The sequence below is a fragment of the Glandiceps talaboti genome, chromosome 8 (assembly GCF_964340395.1).
Source record: "Glandiceps talaboti chromosome 8, keGlaTala1.1, whole genome shotgun sequence".
NCBI lineage: Eukaryota > Metazoa > Hemichordata > Enteropneusta > Spengelidae > Glandiceps > Glandiceps talaboti.
The window spans coordinates 17,425,872-17,452,439 of NC_135556.1; the positions used below are offsets into that span (position 1 = coordinate 17,425,872).

The 26,568-nt window shown below is 34.5% G+C and overlaps 1 protein-coding gene across 1 annotated transcript in view; it reads right to left on the bottom strand.

Moving 5' to 3' along the window:
- Positions 1-26,568, bottom strand: part of LOC144439279 (prokineticin receptor 1-like) — a 29,403-nt gene continuing 2,835 nt past the window's right edge. Inside the window, exon 2 of the mRNA XM_078128556.1 lies at positions 1-736. Coding sequence (XP_077984682.1) covers positions 1-736 — 736 coding nt within the window. The remainder of the gene's footprint in view (positions 737-26,568) is intronic.

The following is a 26,568-nucleotide window of genomic DNA, read 5'->3' on the forward strand; positions in this document are numbered from 1 at the left end:
CTATACGTTTGCTTTAACACTTGTCGCCATCATAGGATATTTCTCCACGATAGTCTTATCTCTTTGTGACACAACCTTAGATGGTAAGGACTGTCGACGACTACTTCGGACCAGTCGGCTTCTCCTGCTCCGTATTTCTCTTGACAATCCTCGCAGTCTGCGAAGGACATTTTTGTTCATAATTATATAGATGGTGGTGTTCACCATGCTATTTCCATTAGCCAGAGCTTCAACTATGTAGAATATATTGAAAGTTTGCCTGTATTCATTGTGGAGAAGGGGAAAGAAATCTCTAAAGATTGCATATGAGTAAAAAGGTACCCAACAAACAGCGAAAAGTATGACGATGGTCACGAGTATACGAATGGATTTCTTTTTAGAATCGCCGTGTTTCTTTTTATATTGTGATTGCCGTGGCGCTCCAGGTACTTTGTGCTTCCAAAGCTTCAAAGAAATACCAGCGTAACAGAACGCCATTATCGCCAATGGTATGATAAATTCAACAACAAGTATAAACATGTCATATACTTTCAGTGCTGTGATCTCACGGTGTGGCCAAAATTCTCCACAGAAGTGGAATGTTTTACCATTCTCGTAGAACGGACGGACTTCAGTGAAAAGGGCCGTAGGTGTTACCACAACTGATGAAATGATCCAGATCAAAACAATTGCTGTAGCTGCCGTAATAGCTCTTGTACGTGGGGCCAACTTAACCATGGTAACAATAACGACGTATCTGAAAATTAAAAAAAAAATTATACACACAAATTAATTATAGACTAGACGTGTGTCAATGTACATGCGACTTATAACATGTGGTATTTATATTTGAAATGACTGGGTGGTTTTATCAAAGAAAAGAATTACGTGTAACCACAAATATCCTCGATACCAACAATATTCAACTTGGTGGGTGTCCTTCAATGTTTTTGTCATCCATTGTTAAAATGAACATTCACGAGCAAGTGGTTGATGTGAGTTTACAAACAGGATATATAGTATGAACATAAAGTAGAACTCATTCGTATTGCAATTGCACGCCGCAAGAGTTCACTTGGTTTTAGTGTTTTGGAAATCATGTAAATCTTTGCTATGAGACAAAGCTTCCCCCCCCCCAAGTGACCACTGCCTTCATGATTATATATAAAGCTAATTCAACACAATAGTGGGACCGTTTTCTCATGCAAAATAGCTTTACAAGTCTGAGATCTGGGCAGGGCTGGGTTTTCAGAAACCATGAACTTGGACATCAATAAAACTTCCTACTGTCGGAGTAAAAGAACGCTGGCAATCAATATCACTGCAAAGTATCTATCTACATGTATTACAGTTCTTCAGCTGTTGAGTACATAGCCGATTTTTACGACAAATATGACCGTTCAAATGTAAAAGTATAGTAAAACTAATGATGACGCATATGCCCTGTGTGATATGTCACCTCGGTACCAAGGTTGAATGAATATGGTCTGTTCTTGCCAGACATACAGGTACAAACTGACGCACGGAATGTAGGGTGTATTCCGAATTCAATATGACCTTGTCAGATGATAGATACAAGTTTATCGAGTACGGAAAATAACGACTTTGAGTAATGACAAGAATTGAAGAAAAGTCCATTGTAGCACGAATGCGTTCATGATTGCAGTAATGTTTTATTGTGTTTGTTTCTTATATATCCATCTGTCCCCAGGGTACCATTTCATTTCCATCTCATGATTGTACCCCTAAGTAGATAGAGTCAGATTTGAAGCTACATGAGGTATCCAATTTTCTCAGGATGTATTGTATTGTATTGTATTGTATTGTATTGTATTGTATTGTATTGTATTGTATTGTATTGTATTGTATTGTATTGTATTGTAAATCTCATGTACACTTCTCATTAAGTTTAACCTAGGAAGTTGTTTTCTCAGATAATAAAGCTTACACTACTTATATAAGTAGCTAGGAGAAGAATCATTACAGCCTCCAAGACACGCAAGTTGTTTTCAACGTATCGATATCCATCATGCCGGGCAAAACATGACCTGCTGAGCGTCTTCGATTTTTAGAGTAAACATGTTACATGTTTTCAATGCTCACTAGCACGAATATGTTGAGTGTATACAAATGATATTTATAGAACGGTACACGCATGAGTACTTTTTATCAAGTTAAATAGGTGACAGGATATTTTATTACCCAGAGTTCAACAAAATTGTAGCAACACGGGCGAAAAGATGACTTTTACGATGTTCTATTATTGTATAGTTTGTTCCAACGCCTTCATATTGTACGATGGCAAATGTTCGTAATCTTCCTCAGAAACAACCAACATGACAATCTTACTTGCTAAGTATTATAGAGACAACTCAATGACCTTTCTCCCAGCAGGCATTCATGTATGCTATTTTTATGTGAAAATACTAATAGCAATTATATTAACAATTTTAATATAAATGATGGGTAGAGTGAACCTGTGTTGTTTGTTTTTATTTATTTACGTGTCCTATGTGAGCTTACCAAGTGAACATTTCGTTCAATACAAATACATGTATCGTATAAATTAAAGAGTTGCCACGTCCAGCCCACTGGGCTTATAAGACACAAATACATGTACCATATAAATTAAGGAGTTGCCACATCCTGCCCACTGGGCTTAGAAGACACAAAGACATGTACCGTATAAATTAAAGAGTTACCACATCCAGCCCACTGGGCTTAGAAGACACAAATACATGTACCGTATAAATTAAAGAGTTACCACATCCTGCCCACTGGGCTTATAAGACACAAATACATGTACCATATAAATTAAGGAGTTGCCACATCCAGCCCACTGGGCTTAGAAGACACAAATACATGTACCGTATAAATTAAAGAGTTACCACATCCAGCCCACTGGGCTTAGAAGACACAAATACATGTACCGTATAAATTAAAGAGTTGCCACATCCAGCCCACTGGGCTTATAAGACACAAAATAACAGTATAAATATACATATTGAAAATAAAAACTGGAGAAAATTAATCACACAGTGTGCTTTTTCTCTCTCCAAAAGCCTTATAAATAAAGTCAGTAGAAAACTTCCAGAACTTAGTCATGAGTAAAGAGTTTATCTTGTATACTTAAATTGTTAAAGTTTGGTACAAGTGCTTGCATTTTATTCAGAAATGTGTCATTGTATAAAAATTACAAAGCCTATCCTCGACCGAGTATTAGAGAACCTGCCAGTTTCTATAAGAGGTAGTATGCCAAGACGAAATTGAGCCAACAGTGAACGTTTTGCACGAGAAATACTGCCAAGTAGATAATCTTCCTTACCATAAACTTTTTTGAAAGTAATGTATGTTCTCAATTTTGGTTTCTGAGCTACTTCTAGTTCCCATTTGACGATTTGTTAGCTAAAAAGTTTCCGAATCTTTCATGTACATCATGTATATCTGCACACTCACGGTTCACAAACTTATTCTGTAAACCTGAGTAAGTTGAGTTAGCTCATGGCTCCAGAAAGGTTTATGAGATTTAAATTTCTTTTGAACAAACTGGGGTATCTGAGTACTTCAACTGTGAATCCATTTCTGTAAAGATACAGTTACAAAATTTTTCTTAAACACTGCACCATATTCATGATTCATTAAATACAGCCTGATGGACGATTTCAGTAACCTTTCTTTCATGATCAGTTGGAGTAATTTCAATTGGATTTACTCTGTTACGCTCATGACTGTTTACTGATTATGGTAATGATTGAGCAAAGATCAGGGTATATAGTATGATCGTATTTCTATAATCAGATGTATACTGAATGCCTTTCGTAAGGGCAAACCCTAGATTTTTGTTCCACACACTGTGACTGTTGAAATGTTAAACTTTGAGCTAAAGCTATCATGCATGAAAAAATACTTCATTGACAAATCAATTGAATCAAATTATATGAAATTTGAAGTTTGCATTCTTTAACTATGTATCAAACTAATTTATTCTCATCAATTAGTATCGAAGTACTAAATTATATGGGCTTTGAAGTGTGGATTCTGAAGATATAGCCTAATTACTAAAAATCACTAAATATGCAAATGCTAAATAATGTTAAAAGCTAAGTGAACAAGCTCGATAGGACATGCATGCTCTTAACATCAATGTATTTAACAAATATTTCTTATATACAGAGAACCATAGGTATGGCATAATTACCGAATGTCGTTATTTATGCAAATTCATTATTCATATCAAAGAACTGTTTACCAAAACGTAATTAGTTCTAGCCATTAACTTAAAGAATATGTGTATCGATTTCATGTGAATTGAGCCAGTCGTTTTTGAGTAAATGATTACACAGACAGACGCACACACACACACACAGACTGACAGACATGCTCAGGCAGACATTCTAAAATATAATTTTCCCATACAGAAAGCAAAAAGAGTTCTTTGCGATTTACAAGAAACATTACGCGCCCGACTGATTACCTCAGTACGTCCTAGAATAGTTCATTACGTGTAAACTAAACATGTTCAATCCTCATAAATATAGGTATACGGTTTTGTACCACAGTTGGAGAATACTAGCTACCTCTAATGTTCATCGCTTGCAATAGCTTGTTTCGTAGTAGCCCACAACTTAGACGTTAGAAAAGATCAAAGTCACTTTCCACGTCTCTGTATTGTAATATATGAGCAATCGTCTCCAATGCTAATCGTCTTTCATGTAATCGGGGAAATTGTATTTTGTTTGTTAAGGTTAAAAGACGTTAGAATTTCTCAAACGCTATCACATTTTAACACCATGAAGTTTCACGAAATTTATCCGAACAAAATTAGATGGTGGTGCAAATTTGAACATACCACATGCGTCGTGATGCGCCTATAAACAATACGCACATTTTTAATCAATCTTTGGGAGATAGATGCTTATTGAGAAGCATAGCCCGAAGTCAAGAAACTCAAATGCTTATTATCATTTATATGACTACAGTATACCAAGTGTAAGATTACGGTACATAAAATTAGACACCGTATTATTTTTAGCATTTGTCATTTGAACATCACATAGGACAATGCTTTATAAGCAATCAATTCTTTCTTTCTTAGAGATTAATGAAATGTGTAGAATTTCTTATTCATTCAATTGGTCAGATTAACTCTTCTGAATATTGACAAGAATTCCTTCAGAAAAATTTGAGATACACTAGTCTGTTTTCAATATAATTGTCAAGAGTTCGCTACTTGCTACAAGGAAAATAAGGTTATGGACAAGTTAGTTAGAAAAGATTATATCGATGTAACTAAATACACAATTATACCTGACACACGAAGGAGAAAGCACTGTTAATTTCCTTACATAATGTGAATCTATTAAATCAAAAGCAGTACTTTATGTTGTTATTGGAAATTTTTGAGGCCGTATCTTGGGCTAAGTAAATGACATACGTGGTGATTGCAGGCAATAACAAGCACCCTGCAATTGTGTCGACAGGTTTGATTGTCGATTTTGGAAATGCAGTTACAGTTTCTGATTTGAGTAATGAGAATACATTCCTGACCTAAAGGCCATTTCCAATTCATTACTTGTAATATCGTTAAATCGAATGGTTTTTAGCTCTACAAATGCAGTTATGGGAATAATTTTTACCCGGTTTAACAATATTAATAATCCATCACTAGCTGAAGATGAAAAGATAACTAAATTGAGTTTTATGCTAGCTATCGCCCAGAAAAATTCATAGTCGTTTAGCAATTCTTAGGGATGGACCCGGGGTCTTGAAAGGAGCCCCTTAATAAATTCTCGACGAGTTCAGGATTTTTCCCTGCTAATTCCCTGGTTGAGATAGCATGCACACCCCCTGAAACGCTTGGTCCAAGATATCGCCCCATAAGGCCATAATGCATTGTCACGTTAACTGCGCATGCGCAACATTGCATCCATCGTTCAACCATATGCGTTCAACATTGCACGTCTAAAACTGAGTATTGGCTTTGGGTCAAAATTGGTCTAACATGGGGTCTGGGGACAGCATTGGCCACACACCCCTACCAGACCTGGCCAGTGGTACCCCCCGGGGGATGGACTACCGGTCAGTTTGGTAAAAGTCTTAATTTTCAATCCCGGGTCAGTGTCTGACACTTCCATTTTCACGAACACAATCCCCAAAATGCAATTAATTTCAAAAGTACAAGGACAGATTTCTTTCATGAATATTCATAATATCGTAGTCCAACATTAGGAGATAAAAAACCTGTAATACTCTCTAAAACGAGTTTCACAAGCTCTGTATGAGCTCTGTGAGTATGTTACACGGTCAAAGTCAATCTGATTAAAATCGATTTTAAATGATGAGGACGTTCCATTAAACCTCCTGTCAGAAACCAATCAATGTATTAAGTTTGGTTTGAGCAGAAAAGGACCCATTAGTACGCTATTGTAAATTCGAAACTTTTAAAACTTAAAGATTGTTTTAAAGGGTATATTTTCCATTTGTATAATGACAATATAATAATCTTGTAAAGTTACACTAAAGTATAATAGTTCGCAAAATAAGGTTTGTGTTAGTACTCCTATATAAGTTGGAGGTAGTTGCTGTAGTCATAGAAACAAAGTAGATACCCTTGGCCAATAATACTTGCCAAAGTATCTTTCGATATGCATTTAATTTAAAGCTAAAGCTAGTTTTTATTGGATGTATGTCATGTTTCTCCACTACCACTTTGGTATCTACAATGTAGATCTTTAGATTGAATGCTGTCGCTCTAGGTAGATTTGTGGACGCGTCGTCACATTAGCATGTAGACAGTAATGTAGGAATTCAGTTGAAAGTCTATGCTATCTTAAATCTATTTTTATAAATTTGCAATCTTTAGGCATTCAAATCCGTTCGTACAAAAACACATAAATAAGTCACATGTTTCGTGGGGAAAGGAAAATGGGGTGAAAACAAGACCTCTGTGATGCATCGATGATGCTGTATATTGCAGTTTGAATATCCAACATTTGCATAGATAACAAACAATGCCCTTTACATACCCCTATTCGGTAATAACACAATAAAAGACACTGCCCTCCCATGAACAATCTAGAATAGACTCCATCATAATCAATGTATTATTCAGAGTAGTCTGTCACTGATATCTATCTATCTATCTATCTATCTATCTATCTATCTATCTATCTATCTATATATCTATCTATGTACCTACATACCTACCTACCTACCTACCTACGCATTTGTCTGTCTGTCTGTCTGTCTGTCTGTCTGTCTGTCTGTCTGTCTGTCTGTCTGTCTGTCTGTCTGTCTGTCTGTCTGTCTGTCTGTCTGTCTGTCTATCTGTCTGTCTGTCTGTCTGTCTGTCTGTCTGTCTGTCTGTCTGTTGTTCCATCCATCCATTAATCAATCAATCAAGCAATCAATCAATCAATCAACCTACCTACCTACCTACCTACCTACTAATATCTTCTCGAGCCATAAATTCCTAAACCAAATATTTCGAAGAGACGCACAAATCAGCTATTTAGAGGAGACAAGTAATTAAAATGTTCCACATCGGTTAACCATATTGAATAAATACATTACCAAGAACTAAACGGTAATTGCCGAAATTGCAGCAATTTCCTCAGCAACAAATTTTTACAGATGTGTGCGTGATGGTTGGCGCCAAGTATTAGTGGACACAGCCTGGTAACGTGGGATTGACTGAAGGTTTTTAATCAACGTACTGATTGTCATTTAGAAGGTGGAATCTGAACTTTCGCAACCGTCGTTATAACGATATACAAATATTCTGCTAGGGCTGTGTATTTTAATAAATGCGATGTCACGGGTGTGTTCTTGATTAAACATTGTAGTATGTGTCAGACACATCACATTACTTTTAGTCTATTTGTAACGGAGGAACATTTACATAATATTCCTATCTTTGTGTTATCAAACAACCGTTTTAAATGTAAGTCGAGATCTTACCATAATTCTCATACAGACATCATTCAAAGCGTTTATCTAACAATGGGTTTATTTTTATCTTATTGATATGAGCGTTTGAAGGTTTGATGAACATTTGTAGAGGAAATAATTATAATATTCATTTGATTTTAAGTTTTCCCAATTTCACAGTATTGTTGCATTTATACCCACAGACACTGACAATTAGTCAGAAAGTGTGAGTAAATATTGGTAAATGTTGGTTAATAAGACATGTAGACTGTAGTTTTTGTTTACTGACGTCTATTTCAACGACCAGCAATGTATTTTTTCACAATGCTGTTGAGTTGTATTCACCTGTTGACTACGCTCGTCATAGGCTACGTGCTAACCAGTACCCCCTATGACGTCATATAATCCCGTGGTCTAGGTGGGACCGGAAATACCCGAAAACTCTCGAAGTAAATCCGAAGGGAACTGACTGAAAAAAGGTCATTTTAAGGTGTTTGCAGAAGCTTTTTAAAAGTTTTAAAACCAGAATGCGTTTCAGAAACATGTCATCTAGCAAATTAGCGATAGTGAATGTGGGCATTTTGAATCACCTTTAAACTGAACACTCCTTTGAACAGAGGTTGCTGAATAAAACCCTAAAGTAATCCCGAACACTGTTGACCAGAGTTTCAGACACTCACGTTTACGTACAAAAATACTTTAACATATTGAAGATTTGACGTAACAAATTACTGTAAAACAGAGCACATCAAAAGATGCTCAATAGATGGAACAATCCCACAATGCTTATATGTTAGGCAATTTTGACCAGAGGTTTAGTTGTCTAAAACAAACTGTACTAAAACATTAATGTCTAGGGGTGAATGGTACACTGCACAATAAATGTACAATTCGAACTCATGTATCATGCACATGTGTTTACTAGTATTGAACACATAACAGGCGGCAGACTTATTAAGCCGAAAAAAAGCAATTGTGTACGGCACAGTAAGACAGGAAAATTAATCCAGCAAAAGCAGTATCCTATATCTATATTATCGATCTATATTTCCGAGGAGCGTGTAACATAAACAGTGAGCAATTCGTCAACTACAAATTGTACGGTCATACCCTGGGGATATGTTGACTATAACTGTCTAAAGGAAATCAGTTAGCCGAAAGAAAAAAGTGGAACTGTAATCGATTATAATTATATATATATATCGCACAGGGGAGGCATATTCCAGATACTTAGTAAATAGCTTTGCTGATCTTTACAAGAGATACTATTCAAGAATTGAGTAATGTAGAATTTGTCAAACGTTCTTACGTAAATTACTTTCAGTCTTATGTAAACTCTATTTGATTTAACATGAAATGAAACGAACGAGTGGTAAATCTTGCAGAGATCATTTGAAACAATATTTCACTGAAAATTAGTTATATGGTTACCGTCAGGAGACTGTCCTAATTACAATCCTTATGAAATTAAATTTGGTGGATTTTATTTCGGTAGGGCTGAAATTTAAAGATATCTCTAAAACATAATTTTCTGCCCGTTCAGGTATTGCGTACCCTTTCAACTATATTGACACATAATTTTGCTTCTGTCGTTACATATGAGATTTCTTTGTATTTATGAGATATCCATCGAAATCAGTAGAAGATGCAATATCGTTGATTTAATATTAACAGTTATGAGCCTTTGTGGAAGGATTGTGTATGAGACAAGACCAATTTACTATTAGTCTGGCTACATTCGCGGTTATCACGGCTACCAAAATTGGTGAAATTGTAAAATTAATTGGCATTAGGCAAAATTATTTTTTTTCCATCAGCCTAGGTTGCTCAAAGTGGAGGAATAGAATACATCACCAGATTTTGTCACGACATTATTGTAAACATAAAATGAAAGATACGTGCATTTTAGAAATAACGTTGGGCTCTCTTAAATGCCAGGTCGAACCTTGCGCTATATATATTATTTAATCGTTAACATGGCAACCAAAATATAAATAAAGCATTAACTCGAAAAAAAATATTATGCTATATATAACAGGTTTTTGTTTGAGTGACACATCCAAATGCATTTATTGTTGCTATGGTAACAAAAATGTGACACATAAAATTCACTGTCTTTGCCAAACTCTGTCGTAGTGGCGAAGAGTGTGCAGCCCTGTGTTTTCCGAAATGCAGGTTACCATGGTTACCATTTCCAGGAACTGCTGATCATTAGAGGACGTACATGATCTAATTTTCTTCATCAGCTACACCAAGCTGATCACACAATCGACAGACTAACAATGCAATCAAAATGTGCATAACAGAAGCACACTCTATAAGTCATAGCAACAGAGCTTTCAAGATGCATGATGTTTCTTAAAGAAAGGGATAAAGTGCTAGGGAAACACTCAGTATTTGCCATCTGTAAATCATGACAGTTTCCAACAATTTGAAAGATTAGAATTAATCTTTGATAATGAATCCTACTTTAGGACGTGTACGTGGATGTCTAAAATAGGTATTTGGAACTTAGACCAGGAAAATGCCACGTTTACACGATTGAATGTATGAAATAACTTACGTTTTTGTACATAGGTATGTCTACATAGTTACCTAGAACACTCACGGGATAGTAATCTACTTTGACCTCCTACACAAAGACAAAGATAACACGTATAAAAATTGCTTTGTTAGGGTTAACTTGTATTTTTGTGGCTGACTACCTGAGTGCGAGTAACACGAGAACGGTTGTAATCTACTATGTTAAGGGGGTTAGGGTTAGTTAGCGCTAAAATATATATGCCTCAGAGACATAGACATTTTAGCACCAATATATCGCATCGCAATGCACCAATCTTGTAAGCAAATTAAAATAAGTCAAAGATGACATTTAAATTTGTGTCAATCACGTGCTACTCAGTTACCATTACACGTGGACGCCGCCGTTTAACTTTGTAAGTTTTCGCTAATAGCAAGGACATCGCTTTATATCGCTTGCAGATGCGATGTCACATTGAAGTCAATACTTTTTTCTGTGCATTCTTAAATGTGTAACTTACCTTGATATTTTACATGTGCTATCGCTTACATTACAGCTGGTAGATGCTTAAGATGTGAAATAGCAAGTGACAAGCTTTCTTTTTTTTCGACGTGTATTTACATCAAGCATAGTAATGATTCGGAATATTCCAGGGATATTCCAGAAATACTGTATTTGTATTGTGCGTAGTAGTATTGACTGATAATAAAGATAACAGTGTTCTAAGAAAGGCGAAGCATTACATTTTAAATTGTATTATTGATATCTCTGCTGTTGCACCAGTGGTTTTTGCTAAGGTGGGGAACCCCGGTAACAGAAAGGGGAAATATGATAAATCTGGAAAATGTTTCCAATACATTATATTAGGAATTTGATGGGGAACGCTGGTAAAGTGACAGTGGAACTCAGCCAGATTGTATCTGCTTACCATCCTTGACAAAAAACACTGTGTACAGTGTTAAAACATCAACTTCGAAACACCTATTTAACTACATACCAAATCTAGACAACATTATAATTTTTTATTCAAACATTTTGTGACGTTATTAACAGTTCTTTTCCCAGAAGCAAGTCAAAGCTAGTATTTGAACTATCAAGATCAGTGAGCCTGATGACAAGGTTTCATGTTGAGATAGACACCAAAAATATAACACACAAACATCATTTACACTGTCTGGGCTCTTCATTTTGTCAATGATGTAACAGTAGCAGCATGCACAGTACTACTACTACTACTACTACTACTACTACTACTACTACTACTACTACTACTATTACAATAGACACATGGTAGACTTGGTAAAATTATTCATGCTGTAGGACAGTCTCTGCTAGTGTCGTTACACCCTCCTGTCTATGAACTGTATTGCGCTACTACCAATTTATTGAAACACATACTGACGCCGTATAATTATATATCCAATCATGCGACAAACTCGTACTCCTGTTGTATGTCAAATGTACCTCGATTTAATGGAATGAACACAACAGTACGTAAAATGAAGAATCAATTTCAATATTCAAGCATTTTTTGCCTCAAGTATCGACTTGGTTCTTGCCCCAAGGATATGTATTCTATAGCCGTTTTATATACGATGGAAAACATATTAATTCCTTTTCCTCAGTATTTTAATCTTTAATTTTCCAAGAGGAGAGAGTTGCAAATACACTCAGATATTGATATGGACTCATATTAAAGTAGAGACCTTCTGTTGGAGTGATATATAACTTTACGTCTTTCCAGAATAATTCCTTAAGAGAACATAACTATTATACTATAGGAATACACAAAGAAATTGCGAAGACGCTATCAAATATTTATCAAAATGAAACTAATATTCCTTGCATAGTATATAAATGTAAATGTAACTAGGTTACCTTGTGTATACTTAAAAGAGGCACATTTTGTTCCGCATGCCCAATTGTTGTTGTCCCAACTTAATGCAAAAACAACAAAGTTAGAATTCTCACCCGTATCATCTAATGATGAGATGATACTTATTACCTTACACGAAAAAATAGTCGCATTGATATTTTTGATAAAAATAACTGTACATGTGGAAACTGTATAACTGAACAGACATACGCAATGCCACAGCATGACGATACTTGTATATAATCCAGTTCTATGAAGTTTGACGCAGAAAATAACGATACATAGACCCACACATTTACTTAGATAAATTAGGTAACACACTCGAAGCACATTGCTCTATATGAATGGAAAGGTTTGTACTTCAAACAAAATGAATGTAACTTGTAGGTTTTGATTATTTCTCATCCTATGTATTGCCTCAACATATTCTAGATTCACACTGACATATTGACTGTATAGCTTGAAGTATGGTAAATGAAGCAATTATAGTACAGTAAAATCGCATAACCCTGTGTTTGATTCAAGGTGTGCTAATACAAGATATTTCAAAAAATCCAAATTAGCTATAAGTTACAGTTAACAGTTACACAGTAATATTTAGGCACGTTGAAATGATTGACTGCCAATAGGGAATATATAATAAGATTTTATTGTCCATTGAATTTATTTGCTATCATATACCCTTACTCTATCTTGTATTGTGATCTCATTGTCGTCACAAAATCTATGCTGAATCAAATGGCAATGTCTTGATGTAATTGTTGCGCTTGTTATTCAATCGTCTTTACAAAGATAGTTTGCAAAATGGTCATCGTAAAGATGATTGTTCTTAAGGCAGATAACCTAAACTATGGTATCAGATGTAATTAGATTTGCCTATATATGTCAACACATTCGTCATCACTTTAACGGTTAACATCACAACGGTACTAATAATTTATGGAAGGTCAATTACATTTTGCACACAGCTTATATTATATAATTCGTTTTTAAAAAAAGATATCTCATACTCGTTAGTTAGCTGTAGGGTATCGTGTGACTCATTTTGATGTTTGTAAAGTTTTGCAAGAATCCATGAGCAAGCACATTATGCTGGGATGGAATCGTATTGCTGTTCTTGAATTCTTGCTTCATCAAAAGAAACGTTTAATGATGCAAACAGAGCCTATGGCTGCTATCGACAACGCTCCGTTATATATAAAGATTTGATGACGCGCATCTTGCGCCGATGAAGAAAACATGTTAGAATAACCCACGCGTCAATCAAATCCAGTTGTAGTTGTCTAAAGCCGTATGACGTCAGTGGAAGGAGATCAAATGCCAGTATTCACACGCAGTGTGCTCGTCTTGTAAGTAACCTGGGGCACTATTCATCTATCCATTACAATGAAGTGCCTTATTCATAGAGAAGGAATACAGACCACTGCTTGATGAATTTGTGATCGACTTTATTAATGTAAAATGGCGATTCAATATTCAGCTCAGATATGAAACATAGACAGCCTTTAAACATTGATATACGATAGTAAAACATGTGTTGCTGATAGACTTAACATTTTATCAATGTGACTGTCTGAGTCTTCCTATGCCACTGAAATATCAAAGTAACAACATTTCAATACTATAGGTTTAAGTCTAGTCTGAGGATAACTCTTTGTCTAATAGGCGCTATGCTGATGAAAGGAAACAGACTCAATTTCAAACACATTACATCTACTTTGTGATTTCAATATCAACAATGTTTATCTTAAAAAGATACGAAGTGATTACCATAAATAATCCCTAACATAACATAACACACTCAAAATGTTATCTTAACCAAATTGTTAACTTAATTGTTAATAAGTTGCTCTCTGTGATTATATCTCTAATCAACGTTATTAACGTACACCTCAGTTCATCCCTGATATTGACCATTTGCTGCGCAATGAATTGAGAGGAAACAGCTTTGAACGCCGAGCTGAATAATGTAATGCATCTTCCTAGTATATAATCATGCATGTTTGAAATAAATCTCGGGATTAAGTTGGATGATGCCTAAGCCAGAACAGGCGCCTATGCAGTAATGGCATTAATATTTATAATACGTTAATAGGGCCTGGGAGCACCAAAGCAGCACAGTTTCCAACGACATGATGAAAAATCACAAAGCCGTGTTCACATAACCGGACCATTTAATTGTATTTTACAGAATGTGCACATGGCTAGACATATGAGTTTCCTTTATCACCCTTTCAGCAGTTGGATTGCAAATAAAGTAAGTGATTGTTTTTATCTAAACCAGCTCTTGACGTGCTTTCTGGCTAGGAACAACGTCAGTGAGTATTAAGAACTGAGATCACAGAGACTAAATGTCAGGCAACTAATGGTAATAAAAATATATTCGAAATATAAACATACGGGGAGCCATTCGTAATGAATTACATTGTCTTTGAACACGGTATGTGAATTGAAACCGATTGTTAAATATCACAACTTTCTTCAAATTAAAAAACAAACAAACTAAAACTGTATAGTTAATGTTATGTTGTGAGTGTCTAATGGCTTTTCAACAAATCGAAACACTAATACTCGGATTATAAACTTTGGCTATTCAATAAAAAATTAAATTAAAAAAAAAACAGAAAAAAAAAACTTTGGCTATTCATTTTCCTACGTCCAAGAAAAAGTAAACATATTGCAAGTATCGCAGTGCGGTTTAAAAAAGTTTAAAAAAGAAAGTTCCAGCGATCAACTTGTGCATCATATTGATACAGTACACCATGTCAACTCAAAGAAATGCAAAAAATTGTGCGCATCACTACTGATAACCACAATTTATTACAAATTTCAAATTCAGCGCCGGTGAAGACAACCTCATATCAGCACTATTTGTTATATTATTGGTAACTACTTTCAACAGATATCTTGAACATTTTATCACCTATGTACTCAACTACACTCAAAAAATGGGTTGACTTTACATGCTATGTTTTGAGTTGTGTTAACACTGAATGTGTGAGCCAAGGTTAAGGTGTTATCTAAGCAAACTGCTACTTCAATTTGTTGATGTCTACTCTACGGCCATATCACAATCAAGCGCACTAGAGGTGAAATATGAAACTTGAAATAAACATAAATAAGTTTGATGTTTGTTAAGCTGTATATATTAACTTTATAATTCCAAAATATGAGAGCACAATAAAGTCCAGAACAATTTTTATTATGCAAAATGCATAGTGTACGTACTCTTACATGATATTGTCATTGGTGGTTGTTGATATGGATAATGATTTTCTTGGCGTAATTTTGGTTTAGACTAGTTGAAAAAGTGGTGGGTTTGCAAGATTTACTCATATACAATTACACATTCTCTATAAAGAACACATTGCATGTTTTTTTGTGCACTGTAAGTCAAAGTCAAAATGGTCATTAAGTCAACAATTGTTTCTGAACAACACAATACTTTATTTGAATTATAATTTGCACTAAAACATTAAGGATCATTCAGCAGAATAATAAAAGATAATTACATGTTGTATGATTTAGTTCGGAGATTTAGTACCTTATACCATCAAGTAACGCAATATGCATTGGCAATAATTGTGATGGAGAGGGGGGTTGGGGGTAAGTACACTACAGACTTGGAATGGGTTTGAATATGATGAACTGTTCACTTAGTACACTGAAAATCTCAAGTCTTACTCTTATTTTTTCAAAGTCTTTATATAAAATCTAAATATCAGAAACAGAAACACACATAGGTGCAAAATGACCAAATGATCAATTTTCTTCTACCACTACAATCTTTAAAACTCAATATTTAATTTCAATGAGGGAACACTTTTCACAGGCTTCAGTAACTCAGTGTCTTTAACTTATTTAAGTCAAATAATAACAGTACTGTAAAGTACTATTTTAAGTTGAAATAATATGTAACAGAACATAATGTCATGTAATGTATATTGCTAGATGGGTATGGGGTACGTACACTACAGTGTCATAATGACAGTTCACATTCAATTGTTACTTAATGTCAAAAATTATAACACTAATTCTCATTACAAGGTGTGAACTTCTGTGCAAAACATCAGTTTTTCATTTATATGACTAATAGACAACTGCATTTTAAACACGATGGCAGCAGTATTGTGAGGGGTATGTACTCTACACTGGGGTATGTACACTACAATTTGGCATAATAATGTTTCCAGTGGGACGTTTTTGAACTTAAGTGTCCACTTTACTTCCATAGACTGTGACAAAGAGGCCCTACATGATCATAATTGTATCATCCCAGTATGTACAATATATTGGTAGTAGAGTAGTTACACTACATAAATTTTCGGAAATTTTCCTTTTCCATTTCAGTGCATCCTGCTATTAGTATATCATTCCAATTGGTATGAATTTTATTCTTAATTTATTAATAGGGATAATTTCCAATCTCATCATGACCTAAAGTGCTGAAGATTGTCAGATTTATTTAGTATAGTGTCACTTCTTATAAGGTTGCTGTAATTTTGCAAAATTCCGTAACAAGGAGTCATTTCGATAACCATGCAGATTTTCAACATCAGCATTTCTTCAGCATGTCAAGCACACACTTAAATAAACTTTAAAATAAATTTAAAGTGTACAGAACATACAATATGGTGTATTGGTCATGCAGTGTATGATTGATGAGTAGTTGGAATTAGTGAAAATTAAAATGACCCTTGAAAAAATGGTGAAAATCACACGTTTAAAATATGTATTTCATATATTTTTTATCCGATTCACTTCATTGTTTTTTATCTTGCCGGTTAACATGGGATTATGCAACTTAAGTCATTGTTTTGGAAATGTTAAATTTCACATTTTTACTATGTGACCGTAAGGGTGTTGGTGTTGGTGTTGGTTGTGTACGCTTGATTGTGATATAGCCGTCTACGTCAATGCATCTGAACAGGTTCCTTAATGTATCAACTATGTTGTAGTACCTAATCGTTCAAACTTGGATTAAGATTAACTGATATATATATATATATATATATATATATATATATATATATATATATATATATATATATATATATATATATATATATATATATATATAGACTAAATTCAAAGTCTATCTATCGTGGGATATCATCACCCAAGCGGCACCCAATCTCATGTTTAACTGAGAAACTATGTATACTCAATGCTGTTAAGTGCAGGCTACTGAACCAAAAATCTGAATTAGTCTCGCAAATGTCGCCATGAAAACATGTTTTCCCTCGCCAATTAGAGAAAGAAACCTCCATTTAGTCCGACCATCTTGTTACACAATGTATGCACAAAGAATTACATGTACATATTGACCTTAACGATCTCAATTTTATCAGTCGCCTGATGATCGCTGAGGAAGCGTGAAACTCTGAGTAACGACTTATGGCATCCTTATTCTTTGGATTTAGTCTATAATCCTCTGCTACTAATACTGCATGGAGCACATATATGGCAACACGATTCTGCAGTGTTTCGATCGAAGATGAAAACACAATACGGGATTATACTTGTTGATACGCACTACATAATCCAACGAAACGAAAAAAAGATCTTCCGGATAAGTCTGATGAAAAATGGTGATTGCACTTTTATGTCCAAAATTTGGGTTTACCATCATTCGAAGAATTCGACATAACTCTGAAAATTTGATATAAACCAAAACGTGTTCTAGTTATATGATTTATCGTTATGGTATCTACATTGTCAAATTATTTCATTAACGGACCTACCATTTTTGACACTGTATATTTTGTTATTTGAATGAGGAACATTGTTAGATTTATTTCTCACATATTCATAAATAAGACTGGTAAATACAGAAATTTATTAATAATATTGTTTAGATTATGTAATATATAGTATGTTCTATAATTCAATACATCGCAGTATATAATGCATATAAAAAGTTGTATTCAGAATGTATTCGAGTATGAAAAGAGAAGTTAGAGGTTATAAAAAAAATGGAATCATTATTGCTGATCTCATGCCAGATAAGTAAAAAGTAGACGATGTGAGGCATTGACAGTGTATTTAGGTTGGTTTACGTGTAAGAATATTACTAAGGTTTAACTAACAAACGGTGAAAATATAACCTTAAACACCATCAGATGTATTTTGGGGTTTATTATTGCAAAACAATAATTTTCATAATTTTTTTTTAAATGTTGCATTTTTACAAGCAAAAAGTTTGAAAAAAAGGAAGAAAGAATAACAATCCAAAATATATGAGAAGGTGTTCCTTGTTGAATCCCTTTTAGACACAGACTCGTCCTTTATCAACAATAATATATAATTAAACTCATAGTTGCATTAATTATTCATTTAAATTCAACAAGAACATGAGTATAGATTTGTTTTTCAGACAAATATTTCGTGGAATAGCTTTTCTGAGAAAAGAACTAATAAGATATTAATACTCCTGATTACTTGCAGCAGACCGGAACAAATCTGGACCACACCCCGGTTATATCGTTGTCAAAGTACAATGACAGGTTTTGTATTTTGATGGCTGTAGTCCGTGTGTGGAAATATTTTGTATTTGATTAAGATAAATAACCATTCCTGGCATTCACATTTGATTTCTAATATTCGGATACTGAATAGTTAGCTAACGCAAGGTAAATAGCTACATGAACGAAACAAGCTCTTGTCTGTGTCACTATTCTCAATGAGCTATCCTGTCGGCACAAGTAGCTCGGCTGTAATATCCCAGTACGTAGCCGCGTGTTACGATGGCCCCTTCAGTATAAAATGGGTATGAGCTCACTTTTTGAAAATAACTACCATGTTCAATGTGTTTAGAAAAGATGTAAGGGTGTGGAATATAAGCATACACGTAAGCATTTTCTGCTATGGCAATAATATTTACTTTCAGGGCAGCACTTGGAGAATAGCTCCGATCTTTTGTTTTGAGTAGGTCGGTTTTGTCAGTGAAATTGTTGCTGCTAGACAGATTTTGCACCGTTTTCTTTCATTTGTATATGTCGCTGCTTGGGTTGTGATGGACAACTTGATGCTGTATGGTTGATTCTTTCTTCTTCATATTCCAGATGTGGGTTGTTGTTTTTTTAGATAGCTCCGTTTTTAAAATATTTTTGTGATTGTTGATGTGTTGATGCTAAGCTGTTGCTTAGACGTATTATCTGTGAGGCCTAAGGTGTAGATATTATTTTCGAAAACGCTCTAACTAGAATAAGGTAAGATAATCACGAGCAATTATTACCAGTAAAGAGAGATTAATTGCACAGAAAATAGAGAAAATTCCGAAACTTTAGTACATCCTCAGGTCTGCAAATAGAACTTCGTACAGTGTTTGTATGTCTAGTGTACTAAGGGCATTTGACGATTTCAGTACAATTTTTCATCAATAGTGTGTAAAAATTGAAAAGTCTTCAATTATATATTTTTGAATATTATATACAGTACTTTTGACTTCTTTTGATATAAATCATGCACGTTAGGATAGGTAAACTATCTTATTTGATACTAGGTGGGTTAACATGAGACTCTTGACGCCACTAGTGTGGTACTGGCCAGCCCCCGGCTTTCACGGTTCTTGGGTTGTCAGGCTCTACACATAAAGGCAATTTCAAATCGAAATCATTAATGCCTATCATATTTGATTGCTTTCAGAAATGATAATATTGTTTCTGAAAGCTATTTATGAATAACATTCGAAGGTATACTAATAATATGTGGTATGGAATCATTCATGAGAAAACATGAATAATGCAGCTGTCTAGAAAGTGCTTTTTTATCAACCAAATGTATGCATGGATGGTGTAAATGGCAAATGAGTAAGAAAAAGCCATCCTTGAATAGCTAACTTTCACATTTAATATTTAAAATTATATTTGGTTAAAAGTATTTGTAGCCAACGGTGATGGCACTTCCCGATAAAATAGTGAATTTATTTTTTTCATAAACCAGATATATTTATCCATAGCTGTGGTTCATATATTGCAACCAGTTGTTATCTCTGATCCATTAATAGTGAAATCCCTTTAATGATTGATGTAAAAATGGAATTAATGAAATAAACCAAATGACATCATCAATTTAGTGAGATGCAAACCTTTAAAGAGTACACTTAATTCATCCGCTGTTCAGTTTTAAGAGTGATGTGTAATACAAAACTAAAGTTTTAGACAATCTCTTAACCCCACGCTTACAAATATCTACAATAGTAACCGCTCAACAGTTTGCTATTTGGGTTACAAATTATTTCAATACCAATAATTAGGGCAATAGTATCGACATCAGAAACAAATCTTACTTACATAATTACTGAAAGTGTACCGATTACCCAATGATAACGTTTGTCAAACTTTGTTATGTGCTGTGTTACTGTAGACACGTGTGTCAACTACGTATTCCACTGTACTTGTGAGTTACATAATTATATAAATATCACCCATGTTTGCAAATTCTCTTACTTAGAACAATAAGCCGGTTATTACTGAATTCCTATGGAAAATGTGAAATTGAATGTGTTGTTGTTGTACACTGTCAGACTATATTTGGAATATAAATATGTTGGTTTGTAATAATTTTGTTACATATGCATCCAGTACGATTTTAAATAAAAATTCATTTGAATAATTTCATTTGGAACATCTTTCTCCTGTGACAATTTGAAGCATCAGGCATGAAATTTGTGCGATGAATTCACCACATTTGTAATCATTCATCTATTCTCCCAAAGGACATACAAATATTGAATTCGAAGTGGTAGGATTCCGTCGTGTATTATATTAATTTCTTGTCGCCAGTGCGTCATCGTTGAAGGTCAGCTGACACACTGAGGTCTCAAGCAGCGATTTATTGATAAATTGATTGTTTGTGTCTTGAAAGACTGGATGGGATAAAATGAGTATTTTCTTAGTTCCAAAAAAGCACATTCAGTTCCCCAGGTAATACATATAAAAATCGGACATCATTGTTCATTGCCTACTGGGTATGTTCATTAATTTGTAATTTGCTTTAGGCAAACAATTAATTGCGGCGACATTAGAAATCAATATACTGATGATGAGATGGACAGCCAAAGTCACCGAACATTTTAAATATCTCCAAGACAACCATCAATGTACGGCTCAGTATTTTCTGTATACACCCATCAATATATTGTATGTATGTATGTATGTATGTATGTATGTATGTATGTATGTATGTATGTATGTATGTATGTATGTACGTTCGTTCGTTCGCGTGAGTGCGTATGTACAGGATACGTGCTTCTTTGTATTAGCTGTCGGTGCCTATGTTTGATGTCTGCTTTTTCCTCTCAACAGACAGTTTCTCAATAAAAAAAACCGATTTCCTTTTCACGGGAAATATCAACTATTTCATTCAATGCAGGGGATGTGGAGAGCAATGTGTGGGCCGGACTATTCACGAAATGAGGAAACAATCAAAAATATCTAATTTGACAGAAGAAGAGCCAGCCAGATCTGGCAATCGAAATAGGAATATATATTTCGCCGACTACTATTACTATGTACATCCAAGCAGAACAACAACGATACTGAAGGATCACTCTACTATGATCTGAACCTTAGGAATGAATTTGTTCTGTATATAGTGCTTTTTAGGGTTAAACTTTATTTCATTTTATGGGTGTTTTTTCACTTAACTTTAGCGACTTATTATCCATTTTTTTCTTTTGACTGCCAATATACATTTTTACACAATTCGAATTTTTTTTATAAATGTTTTCTTATCCAGAAGTCCTCTTAGTATTCGTTATGTAATATGATCCGAAACCTAGTTCTAAATCACGTGGGTTCGTTTCATGCAAGGTCTCTATGATTTAAAAGGAGCCCTTCAGATGCGCAAGTTTGATAAAGTGCCTTATAGGTTTGAAATTAGTTAGGGTATCAAGTATTTGTGCCTGTGTGATACATGCAGTAATACAAATTCATGAGTAATGACGAACCATATGTTCACTAAATAGGCTTGTTTATAAGGCCATTCCCATGAAGCAACAGTATTTTCTGACGGTATCAAGTGAGTCCAACAGGCAGACATAGCGTGAACAGCATGCACTAAGTGAACGTGAACGGGTGATTCTAGACCCGTGTAAAAGTTACTAGTCTCATTTAAAACCACTAGGATAACCAACATTTAAGTAAGAAGGGAATGATACGTTGAAAATTGACCATATAGGACTGATAAATGGGCATTGCACTGAGTACTAGTAGTACGGGGAGCAATGTACAACCGACATTTGTAATAATTGCCGAAATTTGTAATAAACCGAAATTTGTAATAAAATTGCCGACATTTGTAATAAATTGCCGATATTTGTAATAAACTGACATTTGTAATAAATTCTGTGAACGACAATTGTAATAAAAATAGCCGATATTTGTAATACATTTCAGAAAAAAATGTGTAATAAACCTGCCGAAATTTGTAATAAAAAAAGGTTAAGCGGGTTCGTCTCTGACTTTCAAAGAAATGGAGTTACTCATTCTAAACTTAGAAGGGATTTAAAATATCGTCATTACAGGCTTCCTAGAATTAATTTACAACAATTATGTCAGCCACTTGGCTCTTTGAGTCTTTGTCAATCAATCAATCAATCAATCGATCGATCGATCGATCGATCGATCGATCGACCGACCGACCGACCAACCAACCAACCAACCAACCAACCAACCAACCAACCAACCAACCAACCAACCAACCAACCAACCAACCAACCAACCAACCAACCAACCAACCAACCAACCAACCAACCAACCAACCAACCAACCAACCAACCAATCAATCAATCAATCAATCAATCAATCAATCAATCAATCAATCAATCAATCAATCAATCAATCAATCATGCGATCAGTCAATAATAAGTCTACTTATCTACCTATCTACTTACCTACTAGTACCTACATAATAAACCCAGCTGTACTCATGTACCAACCCATCAGTTCAAATCATAATTCCATCACTTGATGAACACGTCGTGCTTTATTGAACGAATGTAAATTTTGATCATTGGCGGACGTGTTTGTCAAAAGATAACTTGTTGGTTAGTTGGCTGGTTGGCTGGTCGGTTGGTTGACTGACTGACTGACTGACTGACTGGCTGGCTGACTGACTGACTGACTGACTGACTGACTGACTGACTGACGGAGGATGGAAAGACGGGCGTATGGAGGGTAGCTAAAAAGTAATTTCAATCTGTTTTCTAGCCTGATTTTATCTAGTTCTTAAATCTTACTTCCTCTAGTGTACAAGTACAAGTGTATGAGTTGTTTGTGATTGTGAAGGCTTCTGAGTGATGAGTGAATATACGAACTAGCATCATCAATCCATCACTTGATCAACACTTCGTGCTTGTATGATCGAATGTATATATTTTAATCATTGCGGACAAAGTGTTGGTTGGTTGGTTAGCTGGTCGGTTGACTACCAACAAACTGATTTCTACAGAAATCTTAGAAACGGCGATTTCACAACCCATTTTAGGGTGCATTTGGGGGCAAAAATTGAAAGCTTCATAATGGCTTGAGAAGTAATTGGTATGAGTAATTTTTAAAAACAAGTTAGTTAGTATATCAATAAGTCTACAGCGACATATTCTTGTCCGTGAGTGTGAAGAGATTAATATGCATAAAGGCGAATATTTCAGACATCATACATTATGGACACTTGGTGTTATGGATACTGTATATCGCTATATCACCAAAGTCTAGCGACACACACACCAGTTTCCAGTTTCGATTACTGTTGGTCCGTGAACTAATTGTACTTATGTATAAAAAGAAACATAATCGCTTGCCAATATTTGCTTGATGGTTTTATTAACACGAGCCTGTGATAGGCCAACCAACGATAAACTCTGATATGTAAAGGAAGAATTTTGGATTTGAATCATAGAAGTAAATACATAACAATATAGTTCTGTATCCATTTTTGGTGCTAAATAACGGCGCAAAACTTCCCTGGCTTAACTTGTAGAATAGGTTCTTACACAGGGAATTTAAATAAAGTTTCTTAGATCCAGGTGTTTAATTTGTTGAAATCTAGGATTGGTGAAGATGAGGCATTGATTGTAAATTTTATTATCAGTTTTACTTCAAATGTCGTTACAAATCTCGGTAATTGTATTACAATTGTCGGCAATGTTATTACAAATGTCGTTAGTTTATTACAAATGTCGTCAATTTTATTACAAATGTTGTTAGTTTATTACAAATGTCGGCAATTTTATTAGAAATGTTGTCAGTTTATTACAAATGTCGGCAATTTTATTACAAATGTCATAGTTTATTACAAATGTCGGCAATTTTATTACAATTATCGTTAGCTTATTACAAATGTCGGCAATTTTATTACAAATGTCGTTAGTTTATTACAAATGTCAGCAATTTTATTACAAATGTCATAGTTATTACAAATGTCGGCAATTTTATTACAATTATCGCTAGTTTATTACAAATGTCGGCAATTTTGTTACAAATGTCGTTCGTTTATTACAAATGTCCGCAATTTTATTACAAATTTCGTCAGTTTATTACAAATGTCGGTAATTTTATTACAAGTCTCTGTAAATATACAAAAAAGTTGTAATGTTATATATAGTGGCCACAACAACATTTGGCTGTGCTATTATAAAACATTCTACAAGTTCAAAATTGAAATACACAAAATAATGATTTAATTGAAATGGAGATAAGATTTCATTATTTTAGAGAAAGGGATTGGGGAGACGTTATTTTCCCCTTTTTCTGTCTTTCATCTAAATCAGAACTCATGAACTCATTCCCGGCCTCTACTGGTCAACTATCCCTGAAATCCCTTCCCTATCAGATTTAAAATGATGAACTACTCCCTATGGTGCACAGCTCACTAAACCATGCACATCCTTGAAAACGCCACTAAAATTGAATATATTGATGAAGAAAAGAAAATCACTGTAATGATATGAAAGGGGGCTGCTGTACTCAAACAGCTTATGGTATAAGTCAAATCGATACACATCAATGGCGACAAATCTCACAAATTCCATGTAAATGTCTTGCGAACACATATTTTCTAATATATTCTGTCGAATTGCTCAGTATCCCGACAACTTGCAAAATATAACAAAACTCCGCTAAGAATTACACAGAGTATATTCATTCATTCATTAATTCATTCATCCATCCATCCATCCAACCATCCATGAATTAATTTGTTCGTATTCATTCATTCATTCATTCATTCATTCATTCATTCATTCATTCATTCATTCATTCATTCATCCATTCATTCATTCATTCATTCATGCATTCATTCATTCATCCATCAATTAATTAATTAGTTCCTTCAAATGAATGGCATCCACCCATCAATTAACTAATTAATTAATTTGTTCGTTCATTCATTCATTCATTCATTCATTCATTCATTCATTCATTCATTCATTCACTCATTTCTTTGTTCGTTAATTCGTTCGTTTGTTTGTTCAATCATTCTTGCACTTCCTCATCACATATATATATGCGGATTGATTGAAATAATAATAACTTGTTTAATTGTTCAATTAATTATTATATTAATCAATTCAATTAATGCTTGTTAAATCTACTTTAGTTTGACGTGATGTTTTTGCAATATTGTATTTCTTTATTTAGATAACCCATGTTTTAGTGTGAAAGGAAGGACCCTCCTTAATGTAATTTTTTATTACAAATTTCGGCAATTTTATTACATTTTTTTTCTGAAATTTATTACAAATATTGGCAATTTTTATTACATTTGTCGTTCATAGAAATTATTACAAATTTCGGCAACTATTACAAATGTCAGTTTTATTACAAATTTCGAAAAACGAGATTTTTATTACAAATATCGGCGTTATTACAAATTTCGGCAATTATTACAAATGTCGGTTGTACAGAGCAATGAACGCAGTCCCGGAGTTCCGGATTCATGCGCCCGGAGAACACTGTGCTAAACGGTCGTACTTGTACAGTGTTCAGCCCAGGTGCAGTTCCTTGTGAAATCAAGCGTAAACGACACTTCAGTAGTTACAAGTTATGAATGAAATTTATTACGTTTATCTCGAGTAAAGTCTCATGAATCGGCCAATCTCGGCTTGTTGTACCCTACTTGTATGGCTGTTGCACAAACTTGCCACAAACTCGTATCTGATGATACACAGCAATGTGTGATTGTGAAATTTCAGCAACAAGAACCCAAATTGTCCAGGTCAGCTTGTAGTATCTTGCCAAGGCATTGTATATCACGTGGTATG